At 35.6% G+C, this 25,114-nt stretch overlaps 1 protein-coding gene across 6 annotated transcripts in view; it reads left to right on the top strand.

Moving 5' to 3' along the window:
* Window positions 1-25,114, top strand: part of LOC5566966 (BUB3-interacting and GLEBS motif-containing protein ZNF207) — a 49,380-nt gene that overhangs the window by 15,119 nt on the left and 9,147 nt on the right. For 2 of the 6 annotated variants that reach the window (XM_001651333.2, XM_021845409.1), the window contains exons 5-6: window positions 4,587-4,742; window positions 5,931-6,069. In XM_001651333.2, coding sequence (XP_001651383.2) covers window positions 4,587-4,742; window positions 5,931-6,069 — 295 coding nt within the window. Of the gene's footprint in view, window positions 1-4,586; window positions 4,743-5,930; window positions 6,992-15,199; window positions 15,822-25,114 lie in introns of those variants that run through there. The other 4 variants (XR_002500607.1, XM_021845410.1, XM_001651332.2 and 1 more) reach the window with 4 other exon arrangements.

Below are 25,114 nucleotides of genomic sequence, written 5' to 3'. Positions count from 1 at the left end.
AAATATATTGGTCTTCGCTAAACAAAAATGTAAAACTAGTTTTAATTAGGAGTCGTTTTTTCCTCTCTCACTAATAAACACCCTTCCCCTGATGATTGTGGAAATGCAGAGGTATTCTCGGTCGCTAGAAGACACAATCACATTCGAACTTTTCTTCCCTATTCCAACTAACTGTAAAGACTATCGTTATTGACCAATAATATAAGATCTTCTAAAATGTGCACTTATTTGGATCGAAGTGCAATTCTAATCAATACCAATCAATCACGGAGTAGTAACCAGTTTACATGTACAGTTTGTCTATGCTATTGGGCTCTGCACAGTTTCGATTTTGTATGGGATTTTGACGTTTACTGGCCTTTGGAATTTTCACGTTAAAGTGAAAGAGAGAGGAAAATTTTCTTTGCAGTTGCTTATTGTTGTCATAGCTCAAGTTGCCATAGCGAAAAACTTACAGCAACCAAAAAAAAGTCCACCAAAATTCTCGTATCCAACCTATCGAAACATTTTAAACTTGAACCTAGATAATAAATTAAAATAATGAAAACACTGTCTGATTGAAATATATTCTTTAAAAAGAAATGACAGAAAAAGTGGTACTGTGCAAGAACTTATGTGTGGAATTTATAAAAAAGTTAGAAAATTCAACCGGAAATCTATAATTGTTTCTTAGATTTTGTCCTTGAAACATTATAAAAATCCTACAAAAATGTGAATTGTGTGTACGTTTTTTTCTCTAGGAAAAATCACTCTTTTTTGCGACCAATTCAAATTTTACTGCATTCTAAACTTCATACAATATGTAGATTGGTTAACACTCTCTTTCCCACGACTTAGATCTACAATTTCTTCATGAAAAAGACGTTTACATAAAAAGTGCTTGAGAGAAAAGGTTTATATCAATATAGAACGTATTTTCATTTCTAGTCATATTTTTGACTAATAATGCTTATAGTTTTGAAGTCAACATTTCGCATAACTCATTATCTCGCCCCAAAAGCCATGGGTAACCGAGTGTGTAGCTCGTTGTTTTTGAGCAATGGATCCAGATAAAAAAGAGGAAAATCTTCTCCTCATCGTAGGATTGTTAAATAACGTGTAAATCCATTCTTTTGTTCAGTAACAACAAACTACTTTTAAGGTCTTGCTAACGTCTAGTATATTCTCAGCGAAAAAAAAACGGTGGCTTCAAAGACAGTTGTTTGACACAGTTTTTTCACAATTGTTATTGATTTTTTGTGAAATGTTTTGCAAATTTCTTGAAAGGTGTTTAGAAGATTACTTATGTTGTTTTCGTTTTTAGGAACTGGGTCGGTGATCAACACATAAACAAACCAACGTCAAACAAATTGTAGTTCGGTAAAGATAATTCCAAGCTCAGGAGACTTCAAAACTTTAAAAAATTATAAATAAAAAAGATCGCTGGTAGCGGTCAGATAGCAAAATAGTATGTAGTGACTTTAGTAGGGTGTCCAATCAAATTCAGTTTTCCAATTCTTGGATTTTTCCCAATAGCCTAAAAGTTCAAAACCGGATAACATAATGGTACTCGGCATCATATATTTTACATTTTTAATTGACAGCAATGATATATGATTTTACTTTCAAAATATTCGTTTTTAAACTATGGATTTTGATGCATCTTTAAATACATAAGTTTTATTTTCATCGATCCAAAAAAAGTTGTTTATTCATTAGATTAGTATAGAATCGGTGTACCCTTAGTAGACAATCCCCTATAGTCGCACTAGTGGCTTATTACGGCCGTTTTGCGTTTTGCTATAAATCTGACGTGAAGGTCAGGAGCTATTTATCTAAGTACCATTGATTTACAGCTCGATTTTGTTCAAAAAATTATCGAAATAAATAGTTTTGCTTGAAATGTAGGCTTCCTTGCTATAGGTCCAGAGTTCTATAAAAGTACTACTAAGAGAAAATATTCTTATTAAACAAAATAATTGAAGGTTTAAGTACATTTTGATATCAAGCGAAAGCTCTATACTTAAAAAGAAAAATATAAAAGTTTTGTAAAAGCACGATTTTGATTTGTTTTGCCTACGCCTTTAAGCTAGTGCTACTATAGGAACAGAAATTAGAAATAATGCTACTATAGGCACATGTGTTCCTATAGTGGCCCAAGCGATCTAATATTCAAAAATGTCCCAGTGAGGACGTTAATGCCAAGAAGAAGAAGATCTCTATGACAAAAACGAAATATCGCACCAAAAAATTTTACATTGATTACATGCAGAAAATAATGACATACACACTTAAATCAGAATGCCGAATCTCGGCTAATTTTAACCGAGATCCACACAGCCCAGAAGTCGGCAAACAAATTTCCTGGGATCTCAGTAAATAAAAGCCGAGTATCAGTAAATCGTGTCCGTTGCTAAGCAACCGGACAAATTATTAGCTGAGTCTCGGTTAAAATCGGGAAACCGAGATTCGCACAGCCGAGCTCGTGAAAAAAAAATCTAAGTGTGTAACTCCAAACAAGCATATTCCTAGGAATCCATCAATGATTTAGCCAAGAATGTTGTCAAGATATAGGCAGAAATCAGCATAAGAATACCTAAAGTACCTTTCCATTTATCCATCAAAAAGCTTTCCATGAGTTCATTATGGATCTCATATGCAATACGCTGAGAATGTCAAGAAAATATCGCTGTAAATCTGCAGAAATTCAAGTAATGTTTCGTCACGAATCTCACAAGGACTTTGTCATAGACAACGGATTAGTGCAGTTAGTAATCCAAACAAAGATTCTTCAAGTTCCTCCAGGAATCCGCTAGAAAGCAATTCTCAATGAACGTTAGAATTTCATTGAAAAACTACTTAGATCTCACTATAAATTTCCCAATTTTTTTTAAGCTCAGTTTTTTACCAACCGTTAGGGATTTGCTCAAAATTTCAAGAAAAATCCGTCAAAACTCTTCTCAAGAAACCACTAAAAACCTTATTTGCGATGCACTAAATATTCTCAGTTTTAAGAAACTTTCAAGTAACTAATCAATTACCACCTCGATACAATGTAGGATTCCTGAAAGGATGCTAAAAAAACGAGCATCGAATTTCAACCAGGCTTTGGAAAATTTAACGATCATTGCATTGACACACGAGCCATAATTTCATTTTATTTATCCGCCTGCATTCATACAACATGCATGACACTTATCGTTCATGGAATCATGAACGAGCCATGAACGAAAACAAGACTGACATACACCACCCGCTGTTTGGCCCCGATAACTGCGTGTCAACACTTGTAACATTCGCTGACCCACTCTCATTCTGATCACGAAACAGAGGCGAATATTTTCCATTTTCTGTGCTATGTTTGCAACCAAAGAGGTGTTCAATAATCCAATAGATTATAATTAGGTTGTTTAAGGCTGCATTGTCAGAATATATGAAAGCTATTACCAATTTTATGCAAAACATAAATGTCCCGAATGGCTCGATACTGTTGCAGTCTGTGAGAGTTGCTGCTCTTGAACGCTCTTGTGCCACGTAACAAACGAGAGAGTAAATGTTTACATTCATAGGGCTACATGGGTAGATGCCATTCTAAGTTTATTTCTCAAATTTTCATTCAGCGGATTTCATTTTTTTTCTGAATATTGTTTTTTTACATATGTTCTATTTGTTAAAAATACTATTTCAATATTAAATTACTTTGATCGTAGGCTTTAAAATAGTCAATGGAATTGTTTGATCTACGGATTCATTGCATTTTGTAGCATTTTTAGCATTATTTTGTCAAGTCTATCCCATTTACTTAACACCCAAGCCAATCCAATTTTCCTTCTCCCATGGTCAGCATAGACTACTCAGCCATTACCCCTCCTATCATCGGCTTTGGATTGACCTGCGCTCTTATTGCCCCACCAAACGTTGCAAAATGAAAATGAAATAATTTTTTGATGTTTTGATAATTTTAGTCACTAAAGTCACTATTATAAATTTCGCTGTTTTGTTGCTATCAGCTCTGCTATCGCTTTCAAAAAAACAAAAACTGCAACTCATTCGGCCAACGCGACAAGCTAGTTCTTTAGAATCGTTCGCGAACGGTTACCCCATCTTTAGCTTGAAACGAAATTTGAAGAACACTTTAGGCGTATATCATATTGTTTGTGAAATTTTAACCTTTCAAACAATTTTGGCTAAGAAGTTATGCGTGTGACCTGGCCACGAGGTCCTGAGTAAATTGATGCACTGGTCATGCACAATGAAGACGATTAAGGTAAACTCCAGTCGATCTTTATGTTGATTCTCTTTGTGCATATTCATTGACAGGTCAATCACGAAATAGAAACCATAGATATGTGCACTCAGTCTCAACCCTAAGCTAAGCTAAATAAAAGTTTGCTCGACGCATATGCACATTATAGAAAACACATCCGTTTATCAAACAGATTTCTTTCAGAACTTATCTATACAGTTTTTAGTTAAACCACATTACACTTCAGTTATTTCATCATTCGCCACAACAAAAAACACACAATACCTATTACAAACCAATCAACAAGCAATAGTATCAGAACCAAGCAACAATAGAACTTTTCTTTCTCCTTGTCAAACAGCAAGCAGCCGTGATAGCGCACGCCCAGGCTGCAGCGGCCAACCATCAAAAGCACATTGACGACCTTAATCGAGCCGCCATGATCCAACGGTTACAAGCAGCAAATGCAGCAGCCGCTTCGGCTGCGGCAGCTCGACCCGGAATGCCAATTGGAATGGTCAGTTTAGCCTATATGTGTGCATGTATGGGTGTAATTGTAGTTAACTGTAATCGAACAATTGGAACTAATCGAGAGTAATGTTTTAAAATTAACTTCCTCAACCTTTCCCCGCCCTCTTTCAAAAGCGTTATATTATTTGGTAATGTATAATTATATTTTTTTATATTGCTGAGGCAATGCGAGTTCAACATATTCTCAAATGTCATTAGACTATGGTTTGAAAAATGTCAGATGAAAATGATAACTGATATTAAACTGACCACTATTTCAAAAGTACATCCGCTAAAGAACAGCCTATGATAAAAGAAGAAAAAATCCACTGTTGAAAGCGTCAATAATTATGATGCCAACAATCACTTTGCTAGTGCAACTTCAGAAAGAATAAGCCGATAACTAAAGAAGGACAAATCTCTTCTTGGAAATTGTAATACTGACAAGATGTAATACAGACAAGTAATGGCAGGGGCTTATTTTCATTTTACTTTTTTAAAGTCACTGCAACTTTGAATTTCGCTCAAGACAATTTTGTCAGTCGATTTTTTTACCACTATTGCTCAAACTTCAACTCAAACGGTACAACTCGAAAAGAACAGCCTATAACTCAATGAAGAGAAAATCATTGATTAAATTTTTACCACTGCCATTAATACAACCTCGAAAGAACAGCCGATGTTTGAAAGAATAAAAAATCACCAATAGGAATACTAGTAACTTAACTCTCCCTTACTCGATATTCTTGTATCTCGATATTTCCCCTAACTCGATGGAATGCACGGTCCCTTCAATCTAGCATAACTTTGATCCCCTCTGTAAGTCGAAACCTCTCTAACTCGATGTTCCCTAACTCGATGCGATCTGTTTCAGTTCCTATGCAAGTTTACCTCTCTAACTCGATATTTTCATGGAAATTCCAAATATTCTCCAAATGTTCATTAAATTTCATAAATTTGATTAATTATGATTATATGATAGTAAAATGAAGGTTCACAAGTCATTTCAGGGGTGATAAGAAATTAAATTTTTGAAGACTATGCAAAAAGTGTCACGTTGGCAAATGTACAAAAAATTTACTATTTTTCACATTTAATTTACTATTTTAAATGTACAAAAGTGACTAACATGAAATTGTGAAAAATTTTGAATGACAAATAATACAGGGTCCAACTCTCATCTTTTCGATTCCAGGTACCAATGTCGTTAAACGGTCCCATGCAGCTCGTAAATCCGATGATGCGACAGGGGCTGGCAATTGGCCATCCAGGGGCGGCTTTAATTGGCGGTAATATGCTCCGCCCTGGTCATCCACAGATGGGGATTGGTCCAGGTAGGTACAACCAATACTATCGAAGATAAAGTCACACCTCCCCGCCTAAACATCAATAAAAAAAAAATACATGCATTAAAAAACAAGAAAAAAAAAACCACGCGCGAATGGAGCTCGACTTAAAATCTACAGAAAATCTACTCATTCTTTAGATTGTATAAGATCGTTTCAAAATTTTTACACCTATATTTTTTTATTTTTCACATTTTTCCTCCAAAAGTGTAACGTAACAAAACATATGACATGAAAAGATAATCATATACAAGTAGGATTTGTAATATAGACCAATAAACGCGCCAGACAAGCAAGTTAAATCAGTAGGCACTATTAAACAATTCACTCAGCTTTTTACGTTTAAACAATAGCACGAACGGCTGTACGTGCGTTTGTGATACAATTGTCTCCCGTGTTTGTTTGCTATCTGACCCAGTTTACGCATTTCACAACACATTGCCACTAGTTTTTGTTTTTCTCGCGATAATCTCATGCGCCACTCATCATACTCGTTTTAGCACACGTAAAAATCCTTCACCTCTGAGAGCACAGAATTCAGTGTTTCTTTTTAATAAGTCCCGTATTCAGATACTCTTGATTTCTCTCTATCCTAAGGATAAAACTCCTTCCGACTCAATGTAAACTGCATTATGCCATAGTGATGTTAGGACAGCTGTTGTAACAAAGTGTCGCTCTGATTCTCTGCTTGAAAAGTTCACCCTAGCGCGTTTGTTTGTTTTAGCTTGATTCCTATCGATGTTTCCGTTTTCTAGTTTTACGCTCATAATTATAATCCCGGCATAACAAGTAGCATCCCGAGTCTCTGACTGACAGTACCGAAAAATATCCATTATACAGAATGATGTATCACTCAAGATGAAACCGAATACACGTAGTAGTATGGAGCTCTGAAGCGAACAACTCTGCAGACTTTTCTTTTGTTTTGTACATTCGAATGACCCCTCCCCGAAACCCTTGCTGCGTCTGTTGCCTTGCTCTAACATCAATTGCCAACAGGCGAATATTTATACTGCCCATAGCTATATAAGTATGACACTTACTTAAGTATTTGTACAAATAAGAGTTTATCCTGCTCATTACTTTTTTATATGCACTTTTATCGACACAAATTGTGTTTTTTCTTAGGTCATCCTTAAAACCTCCATATAAGTGTTTTGCCCATACAGGACATGTCTCTAATTTCGTAATATACCCTAGTAGCAGGTTTCTTTTTAGAGACTTGGTCTCTATTTTTAGTGGAAGGGTTTTTATCACTTCTTTACCCAAATTGACCTCTGAAGTCACTATTTTCCTTCTCCTTGCGGTGAACTCTAATTTGAAATACCGAATCAGGAATTTCTACAGGGATTATTCTAATAATTTTCCATTGTGCTATTCTTGGATTTCCTTTAGAGATTTCTTCTACCATTTTCAGTTTTCCCTCTAAATTCCAGTAGTTAATTTAGCAGATCTGTCAAAGATTCCTCCAGAAGTTCTTTCAAGAAAATCCACAAGGGTACACTCTTTAAAATAATGAAACTTACTGCGGACGTAATTCTCATTATGATTGAATGATACATGATGTAAGTGATGGAACGACACAAAACCGTGTGTTTGAAGGTGTATTAAGGCGAAGTAGGCCATCATTGAAATTTATACGTGCCGTTGATGTTTGCTGCTTATTCATCTCACGATTTCGAATCAAAGAAAATCAGTTGGTTTTGCTTTATCACAGCTGAAAAAGTATCAGAAAACTTCATGTATGTTGGCGCGAACAGTGATACTTTTTCAAGTCAATATAAACTATCAAGAATGAGTTTTATCACTTTGAAATTGCACGCTGCAAAGTCATCATTACTGCCAAAACAAACGACGGGCTACTTTGCCCTAAACAACAAATATAATTTTACATGCTGAAGGACACAAAATTTCCTTGATTTCCCTGGGCATGGGGTATCATCGTACCTGCCACAAGATATACGAATGCGTTAATGGAACCTTTGGCAAAGAAAGCTCTCAGTTAATAACTGTGGAAGTGCTCCTAAGAACACTAAGCTGAGAAGCAGCCATTGTGCCAGTGAGGACGTTAATGCCAAAAATATATCAGTTTTTGAAGAAATTGGTTGAAGGTTTTTTCAAAAACCATTACAACGATTTTTTTTATTTTTTTTTTTAGGAAAATTTTTGAAAACAATCCTCTTTAGAAGGAATTCTAAACCTCACCAAAATTCCCCGGAAGATAAGGCAGCGAAGGTTAGGAACAGTTTGTCAGAAATTCGTCAAGGACTTCAAAGGCGAGTTCTAATTTTGCTGGAGATCATTTCAGATATTTAATTAGAAATTACAGCAAATAAGTTATATAAGTTAATAAGTTTTTTCCACGACTATGGTCAACTATTTCTATACGAAAAACACGTTTCTATAATGTATGCTTGAATATTGTTGGACAATAATAATCAATCAATAGTGACATCAATGTCGATTGCCTAACGTTCACCTGTTCATGCATTTCAGCAACAATTATGCATATATATACATAGAGATTTCTTAAAAAGGACGATTTCAATCGATTACTGTTCATTTTTAATCTAATTACGTAGAATTAGTAATTTTCAGGGTCGTAGATGTTAATTACTTATAGGGTGTCCCAAAAAGTATAGGCAGGACTTCGATAACGAGGATCACAATATTTTTTTCAAACAAGTAAATATTTTTATTTTTTTTTTGTATTTATCCTTGGGGCAATTTCAATGCTGCCTGTGGAAATTTTGTTTGAAAAAACTAACTTTTACATTGATTTTTTTTTATTATAAAAAATCTATTTCTTATCCAGTCCAGTGTTTTATAGAAACTTAACTAGTAATGAATGATTTTTTTTCAAATTCCACTCACCACGTTCAAGTACATTGTATCTAAGACGTTCCACAAGAATTTTTGTTTAAAATTTTATTTGGCCTTGTTAGAAAATATTTGACAAAATAGTAAAAATTTAAAAAAATCGCAAGTTTTTCTCTCCACATACGTTAATTTCAGGAAATCATAGTTTTTCAGGTATTTTCAATATAAATAAAATTATTTCATTTCAATTTTACTTATGTCAAATATATATACTTTTGGTAAGGCAACGGCAATTCCAGGTTTGTACATGTTTTATTGGATACACATGGACATGGTTTTGACTCTTTCAAAAATTGACCACAGCAGAAATCGAATTTTTAGTTTCTATTCACATTTCATATACTACTTAAGTTTATGATTTCCAATATAATAAGTGATAGTCGGATCATTTATCGTATCGGCAATGATGAACATATTTTTTCGTATTTGTATTCGACGTACTTTATGATCCAGCACAAATTTCGTACAACAAAGTCGCTCAGAAATAACGCGATTTGTGCAAAACTCATAGAAAGAGCTTCCAGAAATGTAGCACCATCAACAAACAGTTAGCGAAAAATCGCTCAAAATTCAAAATCTATTCTTGATAAGTGAAAGAATAAAATGTGTGAAAATCAGATTTTTATCTGCATTAGTCTAAAAATGGCAGTATGATAGAGTTGTGCCCATACTTTCTGGGCAACCTAAAGGCACAAGAATCATCTCGGTTTGTCTTGAGCTCGTCAAACAACAATTGTTCTGGAGTTACTACTTATAGGAAAGAAAAGGTTTAATTTTACAGTATTTCCGTCACAAATTTCGGCCTTGCTCAGGATTTTGCTTGTGCTTGTATTTTGAATTGTACCAGGATTTTTTTTAATATTCTAGTATTTATTCAGGTTTTCTAAGAAATCGGCCACAATGTTGCTTACAACTGGCAATTTTCCCTCGATTTATATCACAAATTTGTTAAAAAATGCTTCAAGTAATTCGTTTTGTATCTCTACTTTAAAATTTTTAATGAATTTATGCTAGTAAGTTCCTCATGAACAGGATTGCTTTAAATTCTACATTCTATCACTACGAGTTTTCTTCCGACTGAAATCAGAAATTAAAAATTATAACCTCTACCAAACAAATATTCGTCTCTTAAAATAAATGAGTTTTGAAATCTCCAAAGCATCAACTTATTGACCATTCATGACAATCAAGTCTTATCCCGGGCAGATAAATGTTAATAAACTTTTCTGCCAGCGGTCAGACAGCCCTGGAATTAGTAAGGTGAGATAGCTTACATGCTTCATCATATGTGGCTTTTTTCATCCTTACCTTAAACTTATTTGCTTTAGTAAACTCTTTATTTTTATGAAGGAAAAATAATCGAAAGATAAGGTATTGGAATCTTTTCAATAGAGTAATAAGATGCACAAAAGAGCATATTGGTTGCTTTTAAAACAAACCCCTGTTGATGTAAGTCAAAAGTGCCAAGAATAGAAAGCGTCCTGCTAGTAGCACAATTCAGGGGGTTAAAAGCAAAGGAGTTTAAGTGACTGAAACCTAGTTCAGAGAAAATCGACATAAAAATCCAATCTTCTACGCATTATATTATCGGACGGAAAAATCACCTAAAAATGCCGTTGAAAAACTTGAAAACAAGATTTTTTTAGTATGTTCAACTCAAAACCGGCCGAAGTGTCACTTTTTTGCGTTTTAATTAAAAACCGGGAAAATTTTGAAAAGTATACCGGGAAAAGCGGGAATTTAAAAATGGATATTTGGTGGACACCCTGAATATATCAAATTTTATATGCTCTCCAACTTTTGATTGTGTCCTCGATTTTCAACAATAGATTTTTTTTAAGTTCCTTATTATTTATTGATTAGGCATCAGGTTAGTTGCCACTAACAGCCACTCTATACTGTTTAAGGGAATTTAAACCTGAAACAACGATTGAAAGCCGATTTCCAGGAAATTTGAGAAAAGTGGATCGTCATCATTGGAATCACTAGCTGTATTATTTTGCTGAATTTCATTGAGATGAATATTTCAGAGCTTCACTCGATGAACTGTAACTCAAAGGGCTGGACTGAACATCCGCCATTTTTAAGCACAAGCATACAATTTACTGAATTTCTCAGCTCGTCAAAATGTAGCAAAATATTCCTGACAGCTAGCAAAAATGTCTTCAATTATTAAAATAGTTTTAGCATAAAGAGCTGCTTATTTTGCCTGGTAAAACTGATGAATATGTAAACTTTTACCGTGATTAATTATTTGTCTAGTGATACTAGTTGCTCTGATTCTTCTTTTTTTTTCTCTCTTATCAGATCAGATTGTGTCATCATGATATATCGTTTATGACATTCAAATTTGAAAGCATCACCCCGTTCAGAAAACTTAGGATAGAAAAAAACAATTAATTCAGTGATAATATCAAGTACCATCAGTGTACCAGTATCCGCTCATGCCCCTATTTCCGCTCACTAGTGTAAACATTGATTTTTCGTGTCATAAACCAACATTTTTCGCACGGATATATTCTAGCAATACCTACTAACAACTTTTAAATGAAGTCGTCTGACATTATTTTCATTTGATAAAATAATTCTTTATATTGAAAACACAAGACCTCGTGAGCAGTTATTGGATCACTAGGTATTGTTGTGTGTTCCAATAATCGCTCATGCAAAAATATAAACAAAACTTCGATTGTCGATTTTAGCATACAGCCTCCTTTATTGCAGTAATAGCTAAAATATATCAGGATAAATGCATTTTTTAGTAAGTTTGTCCCGAAATCTGTTTACCGTGAGCGGAAATAGGAACACTTAGATGCAGTAACAAATGCAATTAAATATTTTGTTATCAAAGTTCTTCAAACTCTTTTTATTTTGCCGCTGATTACCTACACTTGGAGCTACATTGTGACATGAAAATAGTTTTGATCGACATAATAGTTATTTTATAATGAACATTTGGACACATAACTTCCGTTAAATGGTGCACTGATGGTATCTTACATATTAACTGTAGCTTTGTTTGTATGTTTTGTTATAATTACTTAATTTGTCAAATACTGTCGAACAGCACGGTGCCAGCAATGTTTTTACCAATCTTTTGTTCAACAGTTTGAGTCGCTCTGGCATGCTCCTTTTTCCAACATTTTTTTCAAACCTCAGAGGTCGATTGTTTTTTTCAGGCTCTGCTTTCTGATCGAAATGACACGAGTTCATTCCTTGATGTTAGGGTTTCGTTCTACTTCGTCGTAAGCGTTATTATTCGTCTTATCAAACTTAAAATGTTCCACTACGGCGGATATTCCAACTTACCTGCAAAATAGATTCATTTTCCAAGTGTAATTTTGTGAAAGCTGTTATGGTTTGTACACTTGTGCACCAAATATGCAATTAAACTACTATATCGTTAAATAACTTCAGTTCAAGTATTCACTTTGCACTTTTTCACCGAAACCGCGATTTGAGAGAAATGCTTAACGATCTACACCAGTCACACCACTTTCTTCCCGCCCCCCTGTGTGACTTACTTCGCCGGGCACTTATTTTCACTATGGAAAACCTTCGTACTTCTGCACTGAAGGATTTCATTCCAATCACACGCCATAAAACTTCTATAATTCACGAAATTTAATGAAATTTTCTCAACGGCCGCGTAAAATTGAAAATGTAAACAAAGTTCAATCCGTCGTACTGAGAAAAAAAAGCTTGTGCGCATCAATGTGTGCGCTATGCTCGACGTAAAAATACGGCTCCTTTGATTGTGTTGTTTTCGCTGCACTGTGAGCAAATGCCATAACTGTACGGTCAAAAGGAATTGTGTTCATATGTTTGGGCGGAAATTTGATGACGATCAATGAATTTTAATGGAAATTAGTATATTCCATCATGCTGAAGGGATGGAGGGAGATGCCCGTAGATCTATATATTCTTGTAAAACATTTTATTATAGCGTTGATATCATGTGTTTTGACCACTCACTATACACAGTGAGCCGTAAGTTGTGAGACGAATCTGGAAACTGATTGCGACAGAAAATAAAACGATACGACGGATTGAGAATTCGGCAAGATGCATTTTCTTTTTCCAAAAAGAGATCAAGATTTATCAAAATCTTACTGTACAATGCTAAAGCCGTTTTGAGAAAGAATTGTTTGGCATCGGCTTGTATCAGCATCATGCACTGCGATACTGGGAAAAATGCAGTTTTCACTTATCAATGCTTAATACGATGGATACTAGCACATCACCCTACCATTTTCTAGTTTTCTTCATAATTTTGTTCAACAGTTTTACAGATCATTCGATGTTTTTTTACAAAATAATCAATTGTGCTTATTCTGCGCGGTGTGTGAGTCGAGACGAGTCGCTCTCACCGCGAGTGACGTGAGACGACTAATGTTAATCAAATGAGAGCGAGTCGACAATTGTCACCTAATTCGACTCGTCTTACCTCACGCGCCGCGCAGAATAAGCACAAATTATTGCGATTACGGTTCAAATTCACAGATAATTTGAGAAATTATTCACCCAAGTAACCACTTGCCCGCTAATTCGTCTTTCTGAGCTTATATGGCTAATATATTTTCTAATGTAGGAACTGTACTCTCTATAATAGCACTATTTTAGCACGCAGAGCAAATTAAAGCGCTGTTTAGATACCTGGGTAATAACCTACAAAATTCATTTCTTATTGATTTCCTCCTAGTGGGTCGCGAGGAAGACACTTAACGTCAAGGTGGGTCGCGCACTCGAAAAGCTTGGGAACCTATGATCTATGGTTTATCTCAATAATTGAAGAAAATCTATGAAAACTCTTTTTTATTGAGGAACTTAATAAATTCGACCAATGATTCATTATTAGGTTTATCAAGAAAGTTATCTACCGTGGTGAATCAAAATCCGGACGGTACCAATATCCGGATACTCTTGTAATATTCATTAATTAAGAGAAAATTAAATGTTAATATGTTAGTTTCAGTTCTTGGCTTCTTTTATGAACATAGCTGATCATTTAACATTCATTTATAATCTAGTTACCATTGCTAATTAATAAATAACAACAAAAATAAAATTTTACTTCAGTTGAATGCTCTTTCTTAGCGGTACCTACAAGTGATTTTTGTGATTGCGTCAACGAATGCATCCACAACATTTAGCAAACTATAATGCATTTAAATGAATCTATTCGTGTAGTGTTTCCTGAAAAATGTGTACGAAGTGATAGTTAAAGAATTCAGTGACACCACATTTCACAAAAATGAAATAAACGTATATTTAAAACAGTGAAAACGAGCTGTTCTGCATTGGAATCAAGTGTATTGAAATCCGGACATTGGTATTATATTGTGTAGTTTGATAGTGTAGGAACATAGTTTCCAACTGATATTAAAAAGGAAGATTTTGACATGTTTTAAACATGTAAAATGAATAACAAGAACAATTCAGTGCATCGTTTTAAGCAGAGAAATGAATGAATCAGTGGTTGTTGCAGTTCGTAGCACAGGCATTTCCGATCAGGTAATCAAACCACAATTTTCTCTTACATTTAAATGTTGAAATGATTATATGGCACACGCATTGCTTAGGTTCTTGAAAGTGTTTTAAACTCTGTTAGTTCCAAAACCTTAACATGGTTTAATTTGATAATTCCTCGTTAAAATAGAGCTGTCCGGATTTATAAACAAGACTTGATTAGGTGTCCGGATTTAAGGACAAGACAAGCTTCTGTATTTTAACAATTTGCATGACATAATAATAATTTTCGTCGTAAAATTCATCATTTTCACTAAGATCTATCATTAAACTGTTTGTTATATAATAATATTTAAAAAAAAATAAGAAAGACATTTATTGAAACTGGGGATTAAACATTTGTGACAGCTTAAGTGTCCGGAAATTGATGCAGCACGGTATAATGAAATGTCCATCTACGAATTACTCCTGCTGTTCCCCCAAAAAATTATGAGTAATTTTCCAAGTAAAATTGATGGATTCTTTAATATTGCATTTGAGGTTTCCAACTAGCAGATACTACAGCAATGATTCCGACCATTTTTACAAAAGAGGAAGAGAAATTCACGGTAATGACACTTTTTGAGTTTGCAAATTGCATTTATTTTATGATTCATTACACGGTATCGTTGTTCAACCTCCAATCGTTATTACCAGCTACAATTGTAAAATTCCAACCGGTCTGATGGATATCTTCTTTTTGTTTCTCGCTTACCGTTTAACTCTTTAGGCATTATTTGAGTAAATCTTCCCCATTTTCCACACCTCTTTCAACGATGATAGAACCTAAAAGTAATTATAACGCGCACTGTATTATAATTGTTTAACTTGATACGAAACATCAAAAAGCAAGACATCATCCCACTTCTACCGCAAATTCTGTTTCGTGCAACCAATCCAACCGAGAAAAGCATACGCCAAATTCGTAACTCCATTTGCAGCAATCATGTGAGTGAAGTTCTCTTTTCCATTCGTTTATAAAACTTTGGCTTCAATCGAATTCTCTTCCTAACACCCTTTATTGATCGTTTCTTAGTTTGTGCGCGTGTGTTTTTTTATTGATCACTTAGTGTGTTAACTATTCTCTTTACAAATATTGTGACTAGAAATTATATCCTAGTTGTATTCGATTAACGGTAAGAATTTGAGTGTTTTAGGATTTACACTTGACCAATTACGAAGTTGGTTCCAACTAGACATGCAAGTATTCATGCATTTGAATTGATCTAATGGATTCACGTTGAGCTGATAGAAATCGATTTCAGTAAGTTAGTTTCATTTTGCCAATCGGTCAAACCAAATCCTCTCATCACTGTGGCATATTCACGTTTAGCGAAATCAAGGTACCGATTTTAGAAGCATTTCCTCGTAGCAATTGTTGCATGTGTTGAAAATGTACGCCGCAATCGTCTTCCGTTCATTGGCATTTCATATTTCCCTTTTGTAAATTGAAAAATTACACGGACACAACATATGGAGCGTGCGGGTTTAACTCATTTGTTTGTATTATGGATCCGCGAAATATGATTATTTTTCACCATTCGTAAGCATTACTCGTTGCAGGCGTTGTGATAAGCTCAGAAGAAACTAATGCATTGAGTACATATCTACCTGGTATTTTCTTTGTGATTCATCTACGTGCTTATCGTTGTGATCCAGATTTTATTTGCTGAGTTGAGTTTTGATGTGTTTCTTACTTCGTTTTAACTAATCTAATTATGTTGTATGATAAGTGAATTGTATGCACGTAAAATTTGTGAAAAATATACGCTAATGTACCATAGCATGTAGTGTAGTAGTGTTAAGCCTTCGTTTTAGTTTTCCATATGACAAATTATATAAATTTTCAATTGCATCTAATCAATTAGACGGATTGTAGTATTACAAAATACAATAAAAGGATATAAAACGCGTATAGATTAGACCGTCTCCAAATTTTACTAAATGATAGCAATGGAAGATAGAAACATATTTTTGTGTGGCGATTCCTCTGATCTAAGGTGTTTACAGGGCTGATCTTCTTCTTCTTCTTCCTCTTTCTGGCGTTAAGCCCCCACTCACTGGGACAGAACCTGCTTTTCAGCTTAGTGTTCGTATGGGCACTTTCACAGTTATAAACTAAGAGCTTTCTTTGTGAATTGACATTTTTGGTTTCGTACATATTGTGGCAAGTACGATAATACTCTGCTTTGCGAAGGCAGGAAAATTTCCATTACGAAAAGATCCTCGACCAGCTGGATTCGAACCCACGGCCCTCAGCTTGGTCTTTTTGTATAACTGCGTTATTATCGCTACGGCTATATGGGCCCCAGCTGGGCTGTTAGCAGGTCTGTATAGGAGACTTGATCACTATTTTAATGCAAGTCTTCAAAAAGTTTCTATTTTTAATGAAAGGTCTCCAATGCCTTTATATAACCTTTACATAAAACGGCTAGTTGCTCTCTTCAGTGAGCTTTTCCGTTGGCCAGGGATCCTTGGACCGCTAGTTTAGAGTCTCCTCTATTTCGCCTAGAATTTCTTCAATAGATTTTCAAGGGATGTCTTGGTTTTTGTAGCTTTATCGAAAAAGTACATTTTTCTAGGCATAACACAATTTTAATGCGCTTCAATATGCTAATTTTAACATTATAAACGTTTGAAGAAGACTTCAATCTGTAGACTCAATGACATTTCTATATGCATAATGACAGCTTGTCCCGTAGTAAAATTCGCCGAGGGGTGATGCAAACGCGATTCCGATACTAACTTCAGACGTGTTTTTAAAATAGTTTCAGTGCACGGAAAATTATTAAACTTTGGGTTCTAATATGTAGAAGAACTGAATATTTATGGGTATTATTACTAGAGATGGTCGGGTTAGAAAAATGTAAATTTCTAACCCGAACCCGACCCATACCCGACTTATTTTATTTCTTAAAACCCGGACCCGACCCGAACCCGAGACAATAATTGAAAAGGAAACCCGGACCCGAAAAATATTTACTTTGTAAACCCGAACCCGTCCCGAAACCCGAAAAAACTTAAGAAAATCCGAATAATGCCCGATTTTGAAAAGATTCATCATTTCTGATGCATAAGGAAGCTTTTAGGGTTACTCTGTTCACAATTCTCACCAAACCCGACCTAAACCCGACTTTTTGTAAGCTCGAACCCGACCCGTACTCGATAATTTTGTAGCCTTCAAACCCAATGAGAATATATACTAAGGTGTGGAAGAAGAAGCAATGGCTATGTATTAGTAAAGAGAAAAAAACGTAAACAAAAATAACTACGTCACTAATTTACACGGCTTCTTATGGGAGGTCACTTGCTTGTAGTTGTGGAACATTTTGCACCGTACACGGATGTCACGCACACTAAATGTCTTCTTCCTCACCTCGGTATATATTCTCATTGCTTCAAACCCGACTCGAACCCTAACCCGAAAAAAATCAAATTTTCAAACCCGAACCCGACGGGTTTCGAGTTTGAAAACCCGAGACCCGACCATCTCTAATTATTACCCATACCCAAGCCAATTATTACTTTAGATAGGAGATCTTTCAAACATTTTTACAGGAGTTTTCCTAAAAAAAAATCACAAAGGTTTATTGAAAATTCAAGGTGCCCTCCAGACCGTTTATGTCAGAGGAAAAGCTTTATAAAGTTTGTGCTCACAGCTTAGTTAGAAGCTGCATGTCTGGATAAAATTTAAAAAAACGTAGAGCCCGTTTTGAAGTTACGCGTTTTTTAAGTTATTTGTCCAAAAATTCAAAGAAATCATTGATATTCAAACATGTTTTTTCGTTTTCCGTCGTCAAAAGAAATATGTCATCAAAACTTAGTTCAAAGTAGGTTTTTCTTGTTGTATGTAACCTCTGGGAGAAGTTTTGAGTCACAAATCGATCAAATTTGAAGTTACGCCCTTTTTGAGGCGTAACATATAGAATTTAATTTTATGGTGATACAGTTTGGAATCACTTTCTAAGATTGCACTGAAACTTCAAAGGCACAAATCTCGCAAAGAAAGCATCCAAGAACAGTATACTTTTTATTTTGGCTTTGGGCGCTAGCAGAAAGCTTAAAATAAGAAGATCAGAAACATTTGCCAGTTTAATGCCTTTAAAAACGTGAGTACACGCAAAAAAAATTGTGCGGTAAAATCTACCATTTTAGGGGGTTAACTTAAGCGCTCGCACCGGCAATTTTCAGCAAACCAGAAATGCGCTTGATTTTACCATGTCTGTAGTCGAAATCAGATTGTTGTAAATTATTTCTGTCAAATGTACCAGTAATGTGGTGGGAAGTACCATAAACATAGTAAATTGGTCTGAAATTGCATGGTAATTTCAAGAATGGCCGTAGTCAGCTAAAATAGTAATTTTTACTACAGAATTTTTTCCCGTGTAGGGGCACAAGTCGGTCATTGCGGCGATTATCTTTTCAATCTGAGATGTTCACCTTAAATAGATTAAAAAGGGATTCTTTTGTCATTAATCATGTTGAAAAGTTGTCAATGATAAACAGTAATTACATTTCACAATAGTCTTTCAAGAATTACTGAATTTTCGAAAATTGAAGCGCTTTAAGGCCAGTTTAATCATGTGACTAAATTGTTTTTTCTTGCACAATATTCTGGATAATTTAGTGAACTGACAAACGTTTCAATACATTTCATATTCAGTACATAGCTACTTGTTTTACTTAACTTGTTAGCTTGTTAAGTTCCTTCTTTGGGGTCATGTACAAATTACGTCACGCTCCGAGGGGGGGAGGGGGTCAAGCCAAGCGTGACAAGCCTTACTAAAAATTTTGGAGGACTCATACAAAAAACGTGACAAAGGGAGGTGGTCAAAAAATTTAGCGTGACATAATTTGTGTACCATCCCTTTCCGGTTTTGAATTTTCGAACAAGTTCTTCTAAGTCTTACAGAAAAAATCTAGTTTTATTACCATTTTAAATTCAGGTAGTGTAATGAATAAAAGGAAATCAACGACATAAAAAGCAACAGTAAAAAATTGAAGGAAATAATAAAATTATATTTTATTTTATTTTATTCCATGGAGTTAAACATCTTCGCAAATTCCCATGCAGATTTTAATTTTAAATGTTAGTCTTGAGAGCGAACTGTTTCTTCACCACAGCTTAGGCCTTAGACCTAGTTAAATCGTATGGGTAAACGTGGTTTACGTCTTAAGTGAAGACGAAGAACTCGGCCCTAAAAAGTACAGAGTTCAAGATAATAAAGCTTGGCAAAATTTTTATAGCTCAAACAGTATGATTTCTTTAGTTTGCCTTTACCGGTTATTATGGCTGGAGAACTTGAAACGTTTTGTGTGAGCCGGGGAAAAATCAAACTCTGTAAGTACTACGATTTTGAATTATATAAAACAATACAAAATGGGATAATCCCTACTTTTCATAAACATCTTACAAGTGTTGCTATGTTTCCTTCATTCAGTTCTAGTGTCCATCTATCCGGGAAATCCAGGAATTACAAATGACCAGGAAAAACACGGAAAATATCCGGGAATTTTGAGAACTCACCGGGAACATATGTATTTCAAATATAAGACTTCCGGTTTGTTTCAATTTCAAGCACAATGTGCAAAACTAGAGTTTTCTTCAGAAGGTTTACGACTGCTTGTCATTCGTATTTTGCATCATTACTAACTTTTGGAGAGTTGGTAGAGAAATAGTTAACGATTAAGATTTTTTAAACATTTCTTGAAGGGTACTTAGGGATTCCTGCTTGTTAGGATTTCATTTTGTTTCATGGCAAAATTTTAAAGAGATCTTTGCTGGAATCCTAACGGAAATATAATCGATAATTGTCCAGTTCCTTGGAAGTACTTTCAGAGAGATCACTGAAGAGGTTATTAGTAGATTGCTAATATGATTTTTAGTAGGTTCTAGAAAAGATCCTTGAGGAATTTTGCTTGAAATTCTTAGTAAATTTGTAGAAGTTGGCGAAAAGCTGAGTCAGAAAAATTGTGACATATTTCTTGGGAGATAAACCGATATCCTGGACAGATATTAATTAAGGATTTCGTTTGAAGGATATCTGGGGTTAATTATAATACTGATTCTTGGTCTGGATTACTAGTTGCACTAGTCTTTGATCCATGGGCGCCTGAAGAGATGTTGTATGGATTATCGAATTTTTCCAATCGTCCCCAACAAATTTCTTGTATGATTTTTCATGAATTCATGGCAAGATCTATGATGCATAAATAAATAGCAAGATCCTTATTCTTGACCAGATTTGTGATATGTTCTTGACGTGATTCTTGGCCAAATCTCAATAGAATGCTTAGAAGATGCAATTTTGGATCCATGTCAAAAGTGTTAGTCAGGTTCATAGGTTCAAAATATAATGTATTGGGATGTCATATCAGGTCATTTTTATTAAATATCACTGTTTTCCTTTGATTTTGTGGATCACTTCTAACGGGCATAAATTCAAAACGGGCATTTTAGTTATAAAAAACGACTGGTGAGCACAGATTTTATAGAGATTGTTTATGATAATAACGATCTGGATTACACCGTCAAGTGAAAGTCAAGGACATCCGGGAGAGAACAGTTTAGTTTTTCTAGGGTGTCCGGCCATTTGGGCATTTTAGGCAAGTTCTTCTTGTGATACACATTAGATAGAAAACTCAAATCTTCGGCAAATTTAACTTAAGAACATCCGGAAGGCAGACTCTTTAATTAAAAAAATGTCTGCTTGGTACCGCTAGTCAGCAAATACAATTAAGAATTTCAATGGATTTACATCTTTTGATTATTCGAATATCCAATGATTTTGACCTGATCCACTAGAAAATGTAGTGAATTAGTACTAAATCACTGGAAAATGAAGTGACTCAGACCTGAATATGATGTGAGTCAGACCTGAATCACTTAATTATGGGATGAATCAAACATGATTTGTTAAAATTAATTAGACCAATCTGGAATCTGTTGAAAGTAATGCGAATCAGTTATAAATTATTTGAACACGAAGTGAAATAGACCTGAATTATTACAAAATAAAGTGAATCAGTCTTAAACTACTTGAAAATGAAGGGAATCAGATATGATTCACTGAATATGAAGTATATCAGACCTGAAACACTTAAATATAAAGCGAGTCAGTCTCGATTAAGTAGAGTTTACAACCTAAATCATTTGAATAATGAAAGCATCAGACCTGAGTCGAACAAAACATAAAATATAACTTAATTACTTGAAACTAAAATAAATCAGACCTGATTCACATGGAAATTAAATAAATCAGTGCTGAATTCCTTAAATATAAAGCAAATCTGACCCGAATCACTAAAAAATAAATTGAATCAAACTTGAAACACTGGAATATGAAGTGAATCAATCCTAAATCACTTGAACGTAAGGTGAATCACCTGATTATGATACTGACCTTAATCAATTCCAAATGACAAAGGCTTTCTGAACAACATTCTGGACCATTCTGAACAACTGCGACGAAGACTCAAACTTTCTATTTCATCTGGTTCACAAGATACAATTTGTTTCATGGTGGGCTTCGTGGCCGAGCGGTTAGCGGCGTCAGTCGTTTAGGCGTATTGTGTCACGAAGCGTGGGTTCAATTCCCGCTCCAGTAGAAGAAAACTTTTCGTCAAACGAAGAATTCTTCACTGGGCTACTGGGTGTTCCGTGTTGTCCGTTGCCTAATGTTAGTGATTGTTCAGTCTGTGCAGCCTTTGTCTGTAAGTTGTCTTTTTTTATATGTTTGATTTGCTTACTAGTGCCACATAGCGGCAAAATTATGAACCAAACGGTTTGCCTTTCGAATGTCTTTGGTTTCTGAACAACTTTGCCGAAGAGTCGATTTTTATATCTCATTTGGAATACAATACAAAACTAGTTTAGAATACTGTTTTGCTATGCTCACTAGCGCCTCCAAGCGGCAAAATTTAGAATCAAATTGCAGTTTGAAGAATGCAAAATTATCGGGTACGGGTCGGGTTTGGGGTTGTAAAATGTCGGGTTTGGTAAGAATTGTGAATAGAATAATATCCTGAAAGCTTCCATATGCATCATAAACAATGTATTTCTCATCTTTTCGAACCCGAATATTCTTCTTACAAATTACAATCGGGTTTCGGGTCGGGCTCGAGTGTCAGCGGATTTTTTTCAGGTTCGGGTCAGGTCCGGGTTTGCTTTTCAATTATTGTATCGAGTTCGGGCCGGGTTCGAAACAATAAAATAACATGCTCAAAATGCTCAATTTTACATGATGTACAACTTTGCTGAAGACCGCATCCTCTGAAGACATCATCATCTCGAGAACATGAATGTTCCTGTTTTGAGGTGATGCCTAGGGGCCGTCCATTAATTACGTAAGGTAAGGGTATAGGGGGGGAGGGGGTGTCTGAGATTTCTTCAATTTATTTTCAATGTTCATGCAAAAAATCTTACCATGGGGGAGGGGGGGTTGAAAAACCTCGAAAATTGTCTTACGTAATTAATGGAGCGCCCCCTAACTTTTCAGGGTAATTCAATATTCAGCTGAGTACACTGAAACAAGCGTTGTAGTCAGGCGTTGCAGAATTCGCTCTCATTTGAGAATGAAGCACGATCAAAGCAAGCAAAGAAAAACATCCCATCTGTTGCGGTCCACGATCGTCATTGTATCGCAAGGTGTAACAGGTCTGATAAATGGAAGCAGCGAGCGAGAGCCCCAACGAGAGAGCGATGATAAAATCCATTTTTCTCGCTTGTTTACCGTTGGGGATAGGTGTTTTTCTTTACTGGCACGATAAACAATCCACGAACTTCCAATAACAACAGTGTCCCCCAGGCTTGGAGCATGTTTAGAGGGGTTTTATCATGCACTACTATCCCCCCAATCTGATCAAACTTGTAGCAGTATACGATAAACAGTCTCTCATAATGTGCAGCATGTTATGATAGTTACAGAGAGCGATACGTGAGAGATTCTCTCAATTTTCTCAGGATTCAATCCCTGGTTGTAGTAATGAGAACCATGAACGTGTTTTTGAATTTTCTATTCCAACCACGATTGAGCTATCATGAACGCTTTTTATGTGCGTTTTGTTCCCCCTCAATCCAACCGCGTCGATAGCCGAGCGGCTAGCGTTCGCGCTTGACAATCGCCAGATCCTCGGTTCGATTCTGGTTTGCTGCAAGTTTTTAACCATGATATAGTAATTTTTACTATACAAATGGTGCCATGGTAAAATTGAATGCACAAAATATTCTAAATAAATGCGAATTTAGTCTGCACAAATCAAGTGGCGTTGTGTATTTAATTTAACCCTCTGATATAGTATTTTCAACCGCAACGCTGTTCTCAGTGTATTGAAAGTATTGCAAGAAAAGCCAAGCGAGCCCTTATTTACACGGGCCCTCCAAGCTTGTCAACCACATATATATGAATCGTGGCCAACATGATCTTGACATTTTTGGGAATCTAGCACTTTTGGGAAATCTGACAGTTTTGGGTTGTACACATTAACTTATGTTGCGGCGTGCAACAGGGTTTGCTCTGTTGAGCTTCAACGGAACGATCTGTTGATCGTCCGCTAACCTGTTACTTGGTGCAACAGGGCACAGGACCGATAGCTCAACTGGAATGTGATTCAAGCCTTCAAAAAGGCTGCTTGGCTTCCACTGAGGAGGAGGAAAAGATGATTTGCTTCACTTGATTACTGTATTCTCGACTTGATGTTACAAAGCTTGAAACGAAACTGATTGAAACTGAATCGAAACTGATGATGTTCTTGCGCATGCAAGCTGCTTATATAGGCTGCAGGTAAACAAAGTCTTGCATGTGCAACGGTGTGGGGAATGATGGAAATTTCCACTGCCTGGAAGATGCTGCAGTGGGTTCGATGATGATGATGATGATGATGATGAAGTTTGTGCTAGTGGTGGTGCAATCTGTTTGGTTGATGCGTTCACGCTATACATAGCTGGCTAGATGGATGGCAATTAAATGAACAGAAAAGGGACGCAAATTGTCCTTTGGGGTATTTTCCGCTCCCTATTTTGATGCTGCAAACCGGGTAGCACAATGCAAGGATGTAGATGATGGAATATTCCGCTGCTGCCGCAGCCGTTTCTCGAACTGAATTTTGTGACGTCGGGACGGAACAACTTATAACTAATAATTAACGTGGGTTTAAGTTGGGTAAGGCGCATAATGACGGAATTGACTTTAGTGTGCTACTGCTCAAAAATTACACGATTGCTAGAAATACGCAAGTAAATGAGTAAACAATTGTGTGAACCACTAAATAAAAAAAGAAACTATTTTCAACGTGTTTTTATTGTAAGCTTTGGGGAAATCGTCATTTGATGCCCCCTGCTTATTTATGATGGGTAGTGTGTGTTTAAAGCGAAACAGTTTGGAATCAACTTCTAAAATTGCACTAAAACTTCAAAGGCACAAATCTCGCGAAGAAAGCACCCAATAACAGTGTACTTTTTATTTTGGCTTTGTGCACTAGCAGAAAGCTGAAAATGAGAAGATCAGAAACATTTGCTAACTATTTCTCAGTTTAGTGCCTTTGAAAACGTGAGTAGAGGATTTGGTCAGCCATTGTGACGGCCATCTTTGGATTCCGAGATGTTCACCTTAATTCAAGAGCGGTCGCGCAATTAGTCATTACCTGG

Source organism: Aedes aegypti, chromosome 2 (genome assembly GCF_002204515.2).
Source record: "Aedes aegypti strain LVP_AGWG chromosome 2, AaegL5.0 Primary Assembly, whole genome shotgun sequence".
Lineage (NCBI taxonomy): Eukaryota > Metazoa > Arthropoda > Insecta > Diptera > Culicidae > Aedes > Aedes aegypti.
The sequence above is the reverse complement of the archived record's forward strand: the minus strand, read 5'-3'. Positions and strand labels throughout refer to the sequence as shown.